This window comes from Gobio gobio (assembly GCF_949357685.1).
Source record: "Gobio gobio genome assembly, chromosome: 11".
Lineage (NCBI taxonomy): Eukaryota > Metazoa > Chordata > Actinopteri > Cypriniformes > Gobionidae > Gobio > Gobio gobio.
The window spans coordinates 19,928,118-19,938,265 of NC_137104.1; the positions used below are offsets into that span (position 1 = coordinate 19,928,118).

Genomic DNA, 10,148 nt, shown 5'->3' on the forward strand with positions numbered 1-10,148 from the left:
TTCTCCACACGACGCCAGCCGTGTTAGCGCATCGTATATCACGGGTGAGAGGGAAACGATGGCATTGCCATTGATAGCGTTTATGCTTCGCCGCCTCACCGACATAATGAGCACATTATCTGCGCGCTCTAGGACTGCCGCTCGCCCCCGCACTTTAAATATTCACATCCTATGTATATGGAAAAAGGTATGAGACAGTTGGTGAAAGACTGCAAAATGACTGCATCGCGTTTTTCTTCATCAATGCATCTAGTGAAAATAATTTCGTTTCAAAAATTTTAATCTAGTTTATTAGTTGGAATAAATAGACAACTGTCATTCTGGAGCTTCAGCACCATGGACAGGTCTATCTAGCTCTCAAAGGTACCACAGAAATTCTGATTTGATTTTATAACCAATCATTTACTTTGTACAACAAGCAAAACAAGAAGCAATGCTTGGTAAGTCCTTGAATTGTATATGATTGGAGACATATTTGTCTTGACCTTTTGTCACACTTGTAGGGAAATATTTAAATCCACATGGAAAATGTCTCTTTCTGCATGCAAGCCCTTTTTAAAGTACTAAATGCCTCTTTTCATCGGCTTGTGTGGCCATGGAAATAACACTTATTGACTGAAGAAGGAAGACATGAACATAGCCCGTCATGTGAGGACATCCAATTTTCTAAGCATTCATATCCACAAACTACATCCAAAGGTTAGGCGTAATGTGCAGGCATAGAACTACTTGATGAGTTTGTGGAATTTCTACAAAAATGTAATTTCCATCATTCAGAGCCTCATAATAGATGCACAACCTTGAACATGGCTTATGGTGTTGCAACGTAGCTAACAAATGCTCTGAGAGCACTTAAAACTTTGAGGAATTTTTTTTATCACATCTCTTTCTCTCTATATGGTTCTCAAAGTTGAAGGCAGGGAGAAAAAAAGCTATTTTATTTTCTTAATTTTTAATAGCTTTAGGCTTAAATAACTTTATATGTGAATGTGTGTTATTGGCATATTCTGTAATTCACATTAAATAGGCAGATACAGTCACGACACTCTATGTACACTGCTATGTTTTGCCTTCTGACAAACACACATTGATACTTTGTCAAGTGAAAGTTAAATTCAACACTTACAATTTTAGTAAAATTCTATTATATTCTATATAATATTGTATGAAAATAAAAGCCAATTGTCAAACATTTTATAACTGATATTTATTTATTTTATTTGATATTCTATTTATTTTTTATAACTGAAAAATATCTACAGGATATTAAAATCACACAGTGTAGTATTAGGTTAAGCTATCTGCAAATTTCTCATTATATAATATAATCAACATTAGCTGGTTAACCATTGATTAATGATTGATGGTCAAAACGCCCAATGTTTTGTGAGGAAAACATTCACAAAATGTATTTCTTTATCTAGAACTCTGATTTGTTTGTTGTATTTACCATATGATCGAATACTTTTGCAATTGCCTTGAGTTCACCTTGACATGACTAATATTGTTCTCTGTTGTGTAGGTAAGGCATCTATCTAATTTTTTTATTTTAAAAGGTGACTTCCTAAAGTATACTCGTTATTATTATTATTATTATTATTATTATTATTATTATTATTATTATTATTATTATTATATATTATTTACGTAGATGTCACAAGTGTAAATAAAACGGAAAGAAAGGCTACAGTGTGTAAATGCTGTGAAGATCAGCAGCGCATGCGCATTGTGCCCGCTCCAGCAAATGAAAACTTTGGTTGATGAAGACACGAAAACAACCAACAAGGATCGATTACTGAACATTAGGTAGTAGCCTAATTTATTTGACCTATTTCATATTTCAAAATAATGATACATTTGCACAGATAGGTTATAAGCTCTCGTTTTGCTTGGCAAGAGCCATATCATCGACTATGAACATGAATATAGCCTAATAGTAGTGGTGTCATTTAAATGAACAATATCCGTTGCCTGTGGCATTTTAATGTACTGTTTGCCATTGTGATTTATATAATTACGCTGACTCGTTAAATTCACTTTATTGACTTGGCGTTTATTGACATGTTTATTGCTGTCTGTCTCCAATATCAGCATCTCCGGATCCGCTTGATTTAATCGCAGTAAACGAAATTCTGTACAACCCTATTTGCATAAACGTTTGCTTATAAGACACTGGGTTTGATCGTGCAGATGTAACGTTAGATAGAAAATATCTTGAGTGTTCTGAATGTCACGGAAGCAGAGTTACGTCGTATGATTGATATTTGCTGCACAATTAGTCATAAACATGCAATAGTGGGTCATTCTCATCAACACTTTGTCATAGATGGCATAATATAAACATGTATAATATGCCTAGATTCCCTGAATGCACAAACAGGATAACGTTAGCTAGTGTGCAAATAATAGCTAACGTACACAAATAAAGGACTTTAAAGGGGATCTATTTATGAAATTAGTAGGCTAACGTTACATGCCTCTCGTGCGGTCCGTCGAAGTTAGGTCAGTTTAGACGTCAAGGTTTTTGATATGTGAATCCACTTTATGATAGAAGCATGATTTTATGTTCTCTGATATATTGTCTGATAATGATATTTGCGGTCTGCTGTTGTTGCTATGGTTACCTCCTAAGTCCAACTCAATTAATGGCGACGCTAATCTTTTTTTTTATAAGCTTACCGAAACGTGTGAAAATACAACATGTATGTAAAAGATAATTGTGTACATACCCGTCTATTGCTTTGTCTGAGGGTGTATTAATTGCCACACCACAACCAAAAAGTGTGCCATGCTGCATATGAACGACTAATCTGCAAATGATTTATGAACTAATTTGCATAATTCTCTTTTTAAGCCTCTGTGTTCATTATTCTGATATTCCGTTTTAGCTAATGAAGCATTTACAGTGCCTCCTGAGTATTCAGAATATGAATAAGCTTAATTATAAAGCAAATAAACTCTTTGTTTAAGCTGCATTTGAATCAAAAATGTAAGGGTATAGTTAAGTGTACAGTTAAATATAAAGTATCATTAGGTAATACTATGTCATAATCTACAGATCTAAAGCTAATGGAAGTGTGTATGAAATAATATTACATTATCAATGATGCTCTTGAGAGTGTGGATGGCAGGTGAGAGACTAATTCATCAGAGGGTGGTTTTTCAGAATTAATAAGCAAATACATATACTGTGACCCTGGACCACAAAACCAGTCATAAGGGTTTTTTTTTTTTTAATTATTGAGATTTATACATAATATGAAAGCTGGATAAATAAGCTTTCCATTGATGTATGGTTTGTTAGGATAGGGCAATATTTGGAATCTGAGGGTTCAAAAAAATCAAAATATTGCAACAAAAAAATATTTAATAATCAAATAATGAGAAAATTGTCTTTAAAGTTGTCCAAATTAAGTCTTTAGCAAGGCATATTACTACTAATAATAAATGTTTTATATATTTAAAGTAGACAATTTACAAAATATCTTCATGGAACATGATCTTTACTTAATAAAATTTGATAATTTTGACCCATATAATGTATTGTTGGCTATTGCCACAAATATACCCGTGCAACTTATGACTGGTTTTGTGGTCCAGGATCACATATGTTTGGACTTTTCCTCCATATTGTGACGTATATCCAAGTGAAACGGCTTCTTGAACAAGAAAAAATGTAGGACGGGACATGATTTTGTCCATCAGGAAAATAAATGTTTATCATTTATAATAAATAATGCAATATTCCGTTAAAAATACAAGATTTGTCCATTTTGATTTCATGTTTACTTTAAGCTTGTAGCAATTTACACTATTGTTGCCTATGTTTGATCTATATAAAAAATGTTGAAGAGAACTTAAAAAACAGACAGTCACTTTGAAAAATGCAGGAAACTTCTATATATGTGTGTTTGGGTGTCTTGTTTGTTGCCTATAATGAAATGTGGTTGTAATCACAGGTCTGAGATGGCCTCTTGCTCTGAGGTTTGTGGGTCTGGCCACGCGGTCGACTCCGGCTGTCATGTTTTCGGAGTGCGCTCCTATTTACACCACTTCTACGAGGAGTGCACAGCCTCAATGAGGGAGCAGCAGGAGGACTTTCAGGGCCAGAGATCACCGCTGCGGTTGAGCTCAAACTTCTGGAAGGTATCAGACAGAAGTTCTGTTGTGTTATGCACATTTCTGTAAAAGAGGTCCAAAGTCCTCATTTATATGTTGTTTTCACTATTGGCATGTTTGCTTGAGCCCAAAACCGAATTCGATTTACTTGACTTTGCCCCCTCTGGTCTTTCAGAATGTTTTGAAACCTAATACATTTTTAAAATGTATCAAATTTCTGTTATCAAAATGAATACCACTGAAGATATCTATTTTCTGTCAAATATGCATAATCAATAGCGGTTCACTTTCAGATTCACATCACAAGCAAACTTTCAATCACATCAACCAACCTTCAGACACTTTTCAGTCTTGACTGGTCTTTTCAAAAGTTATAAACTAAACTGCAAATTGTCTATAGAGTGCATTAGCGCCCACCCCATTTTTTCAGCGGCACTGGTCCCATTGGCACTTGTCTATTTGGGATGAGTGACAGCCCAAATAGACAATCAAATCGCTGGACTGAGAAGACTTGTTGCCATCCACCATTTTGTCTGTCAGTCTGTCACGCTTTGCTTAGTCTGACGGCAGAAGATCTGGACTCTATCGCAGCTTTCATTGGTCAAGGACCGCCCAAGAGGACGTTTGACTGACATGTAACACAACCAATCACAATTCGTTTTGTTCCTCGTCATGTTCAGGGGCGTGAAAATGTAAAATCTATGCCCCTGCAATAACAGACCGACGTGCATCTATAAATTATTCATTCAAGAGCGTTGTTATGAAATACTTTTGACATACTTTTGAAAATCAAGCCTTTAGTTGATCCCTGTCCCAGTTGCAAACACAACAGTTCTTCTTCCACGAGGGAGTTTAGCATCACGGCATTTGTTTCTAGTTGGCGGACCATTAAAAAACGCAACACACTCGTCTCGCGGACATTCTTTAGAATTCAACCAATCAGATGATGACTTCGAAACTAATGAAGTGTTTCCAGATGAGTGTGCCATATGCATCAGACGTTCAGCCCACGGTTCGTGGGCGTGACGTCTGAGGCTGAGAATAAGCTTTGCTGAACTGTCAGAGACTTACAAACTAGATACTTTTTTTTGGCAAATTCCTTTAACTAAGCTAAATGTTGTTAAGTGATGTAGGCTAATTTGGATTCTAGGTATCCAGAGTGGCTGTTTAATAGACTTTTGTTCATTCCGTTTCCTGAAATTAGCCAGTAATCGTGAAAAAAGTAAGCGTTGGGTCAGACTTGTTTTACAAGTCAGTGAATCTGTGATGGATTTTAAAAATAAAATGACTTTACGAATAAAGCTTGCCTGTTTGGACAGTTTTCATGAACCCTAGATCTAGGCGATTACAAAGAGTTTTATATGGCATTGTGCTTCAAGATCAGATAATTTGAGCAGGATAATTGGTTTATTTCCTCCGTATATTTCTATGTGCTGTTAGAGTAAATGCACATGGGCTTTATCCAAGATATTATTCATTTCATTTTATGTGTGGATTAGGTTTTATTTAAAAAAACAAGCATGCTGAATGGACTTTCGACAGCTTTGATAAGTAATGTGACATGCAGCCAAAGTTAACTTTATTTTAAGGGCTCAGTGCTAGGACCGTTGCTTTTCACCCTGTACATGCTACCACTAGGAGATATCATTAGGAAGCATGGCGTTAGTTTTCATTGTTATGCTGACGATACTCAGCTCTATATTTCTTCACGCCCTGAAGAAACTTACCAACTCAATAGATTAACGGAATGCATAGCTGATATAAAAAATTGGATGACCAGTAATTTCCTGCTACTCAATTCAGAAAAAAATTAATTTTTAATTATTGGACAAAAAAGCTCCACAAGTAGTAACCTAGAATACTGTCTAACACTTGATGGCTGTTCTGTCAAGTCCTCGTTGTCAGTGAGGAACCTGGGTGTGCTCTTTGATACCAATCTTTCGTTTGAAAGCCACGTTTCTAGCATCTGTAAAATTGCATTCTACCATCTTAAAAATATATCTAAATTACGGCACATGCTCTCAATGCAACATGCTGAACAGTTAGTTCATGCGTTCATGACCTCAAGGTTAGATTATTGTAATGCTCTACTGGGTGGTTGCCCTGCTCGCTTAATAAACAAACTCCAGCTGGTCCAAAATGCAGCAGCTCGAGTTCTTACTAGAACCAGGAAGTATGACCATATTAGCCCAGTTCTGTCAACACTGCACTGGCTGCCTATTAAACATCGCATACATTTTAAAATCTTGCTTATTACTTACAAAGCACTAAATGGTTTAGCTCCCCAGTACTTGAGCGAGCTCTTAAAACATTATACTCCATCACATCTACTGCAGTCTCAAAATTCTGCCCAGTTAATAATACCTAGAATATCGAAATCAACGGCAGGCGGTTGATCCTTTTCCTATTTAGCACCTAAACTCTGGAACAGTCTTCCTAGCATTGTTCGGGAAGCAGACACACTCTGTGAGTTTAAATCTAGACTAAAAACACATCTCTTTACTATGGCATACACATAAATCACTTTTTACACACTCAATAAATTAATGTTAGGCTGCATTAACTAGGTCAGCCGGAACCGGGAACACTTCCCATAACAACTGATGTACTCGTTACATCATCAGAACAATGGCATCTACGCCAATGTTAGTCTCTCTGTTTTATCCCGAGGTTCAGATGGTGGACCTGCGCCCAGACAAGACCAACGCAAGACCCTGAAGTGTCTGCAGAGACCATGTCAATTAGACTCCCCCTGAAATTGCCTCATCGACACGGCATCCTCAATAAAACCCGTTTCCGGCGTGTTGCCTCTGATCTTTCGAATATTGCACTTTAATAATTGTTTCATTAATACGGCATCCTCAATAAACCTGTCTCCGGCATGAGAACTCCGATATTTCGATTATTCCTATTTAATAATTGTTTAATCGACACATCATCCTCAATAAACCCGTCTCCGGCGTGTTGCCTCCGATCTTTCGAATATTCCATTCTATTATGACCTCTGACCTGTAAAGTTGCCAGAATAATAATCATACGCTGTTTGTTCATTGGCCAGAGGAGAACTGGCACCCCGACTGAGCCTGGTTTGGCTTGCTCAGTCAGGGACACTACATTTTTCAACTAAATATCCAAATAAATCTAATTATTAAACTAAATTAACCATATGAACTAAATTACTGATAAAATTACTGATCTAAAGCCCACATTGTCACTGTATGATAACTGACATGAACTGATGACATCACCGTTTTCTCCAGAACGGCTATACGGCTGAATAAAATTATGTTGCATTATTATCCTGTTTAACACTGTGAAGCTGCTTTGAAACAATCTGCATTGTTAAAAGCGCTATATAAATAAAGTTGACTTGACTTGACTTGACTTAAGGAAAACACAAAAACTGCAAATTGTCCATTACACATTTTTCTGTGTCAATGTCAACTAATGTTAATGTAAATGTTTCTGTCATGTCAACTGTCAGACTTCTTGATACCTGGGTAGATTTCCCCTTGTATTTCATTGTTTTCTTGTCTTCTACAATTTTATTTAGTGTTTGAACATAACCTGATACAAAAGCTTTCTGATTTTTGCGTGATGATAAACTATTTGGCAGACACTGATAGATTACTCACCCTTGAGAATAGCGGTGGCCGTGGTTAAGTAACCGCTGACGTAGGGTCAATAGAACCAATGTATAGTGCAAGAGAATGAAGAACACTCTCTTATTCACTCTTAGGTCACACTTGCGGTTGGTGTCGTACTCCTGACAGTGGGGTTGGTGGTCATGACAGTGGGCTATGCCATCCCCACTCGCATTGAGGCTTTCGGTGAAGGCGAACTACTGTTCGTGGACCGCCAGGCCATGCGGCACAATCACTCGCTACACATATGTGTTCTGGTCGGGACGGGGCTTCTCACTCTGGGCGGGATCCTGATGGCAGGTGGAATCCTGATGTCTAACTTCTCCACAACGCCCACAAAAAAGGAAGACTCAAGAGGAGATCGGAAGGTGGGGAACAGAGTCCTGAGTGCAATGAGAAGCCCAGCAGACCCTGTAATGAAGCCTCCCAGTCCGGCCTCTGGTGATGGAGGAGTATCTCCTCTCGCTAGGGACGATAAAGTTCAGCAGTGCTCATAAAAGAGCTGTTTGACAATGCCTGTTCCAGAGTGCTGTCGAAACGATCAGTATATAAACTCCTTGTTTATTTCAATGAGAAATTTGGGAGTGTGTTATTTGTGTTTGATAATTATGTGATAAAAGCCTTAAATTAATCATTATTTCTTGTTTTATCAAAACAACAAGTAGAGCAAATCTGTGCCATCTGTTGTCCTGTACTTGTATAATTGTCATCAAAATAAGTTTTGTATTTTTCTACATCACAGTATTGATCAAATGAACACTGAAGCCAGGCTCAGACTACAGGAGTTTTTAAATCTCAACCGATTGTGAAATCTGGTTGCATCATGCACATATGAAGATTATTCACAGGTATTATTCTTTCACATCTCAAAAATGTGGCGCATCACACACTACAAGATATTCTCAAGATTATCATGCACCTCATGTGATCTCACAAGGAACCAGATAATCAGGGCCGAACAACAGAACCAACCCATGCTTTGGACACGATTTTCTCTCAGAATGTCGGGAGGGATAAATTGAACATAAAGCGGCCTGAACCTCCCGTAGTCTGATCCCGGCTTAAGTGGTTGCAAGGCAGCAAAAGAAAGCTTTTGAATAAAATGATTATGATTATTTTTTTTAAATAAAGGAATACTTTTATTCAGCAAGTATGCATTAAGTTGATTAAAATTTATAGTAAAGACGTTTATAATGTTACAAAAGATTCTTTCAAATAAATGTGGTTCTTTTGACCTTTCTATTCATCAAAAAAAATCACGGTTTCCTCAAAAATATTAAGCAGCACAACTTTTTTTCAACATTGATGATAAGAAATGTTTCATGAGCAGCAAATCAGCATTTTAGAATGATTTCCGAAGGATCATGTGACTGCAGAATGGAGTAATAATGCTGAAAATTCAGCTTGCCATCACAGCAATAAATTAAAATGTATAATATATTCATATAGGAAACAGTTCTTTTAAATTGTAATAATATTTTACAATGTTACAGCTTTTACTGCATTTTCATCAGATAAAAGCAGGCTTGGTGACGCTTCTTTAAAAAAAAAAAACCTACAACCCCAAATTTTTTAATGGTAAATATAAATAGATAATTATTTAAAGCATCATCTGTGCCTGGTGTGCACCTTTTAAAGTGTAAAGATAGTTTAATAAAAGACCAATCACAATTCAGTATGCAAATACAAAACCGGCTGGAATTTAGAATGCAAATGATATAATGATGTCATGTTGGAATTTGACTGCTAAAGTTTCTAAGCACAAGCTGAAACGGAGTGAATTTAGGAAGAGGCTTAGAGGTTAGAACAAGCCATAACCAGGAGTGCTGCCTTGCAAACACTGCAGAAAATGTGGGTCTGTCATAATATAATATGCACAATCCGGCACAAACCTACTCTCTATATCTCAATGTCTCAATTTATGAATCCCTGACATATTTTCTATCAGATATTCTATATGTATACAATATCAATTATGTCTTACTCTTTCATCAGCTGCAGTTAAATAGAATGTGAGAGGCTAAGTGGGATTTACTGTACACCATAATTGTCTACAGTCTTATTGTCTCATTATGTTAATGTATTTAAATGCTCTTCTTTAAACAAGCCCAATAAATCAATGTCAGCATACTTAATCCACTTGACTTTTTGTGTATTTTCTTTCTGAAAGATCATCTTCATCTACACCTTTTCATTCATTGATGGTGTGAATGAAATGAAAGCCTCACTCAGAAAGGTGTGATCTTTTATAAAAAAACAGGCATCTCTTTTCATATTGTAAATCGTTGTCTATCAGTAGGCCATTTGAGTGACTGTAAATAGATGCAGGAAACAGCGACGACTCATCCCAGCTCTGTTCCCTGCTTCCACAAAACCATTTTCTCC

General features: G+C 36.6%; 1 protein-coding gene across 1 annotated transcript; it reads left to right on the forward strand.

Annotated features, from left to right (window-relative positions):
• The first annotated feature begins 1,743 nt into the window (after window positions 1-1,743).
• nrsn1l (neurensin 1-like) lies at window positions 1,744-9,895 on the forward strand. The gene is made up of 3 exons (XM_079828687.1): window positions 1,744-1,806; window positions 3,960-4,146; window positions 7,859-9,895. The coding sequence occupies exons 1-3, from the start codon at window positions 1,745-1,747 to the stop codon at window positions 8,258-8,260; spliced, it is 651 nt and encodes a 216-aa protein (XP_079684813.1). The 5' UTR covers window position 1,744; the 3' UTR covers window positions 8,261-9,895.
• The last annotated feature ends 253 nt before the right edge of the window (window positions 9,896-10,148 follow it).

Excerpts from the sequence above, each read along its gene's own strand:
- nrsn1l (XM_079828687.1), top strand. The coding sequence starts at position 1,745 with ATGAAAACTTTGGTTGATGAAGACACGAAAACAACCAACAAGGATCGA. Across the intron at positions 1,807-3,959 it reads GATCGATTACTGAACATTAG|GTCTGAGATGGCCTCTTGCT; the intron begins GTAGTAGCCTAA and ends TTGTAATCACAG. Across the intron at positions 4,147-7,858 it reads TGAGCTCAAACTTCTGGAAG|GTCACACTTGCGGTTGGTGT; the intron begins GTATCAGACAGA and ends ATTCACTCTTAG.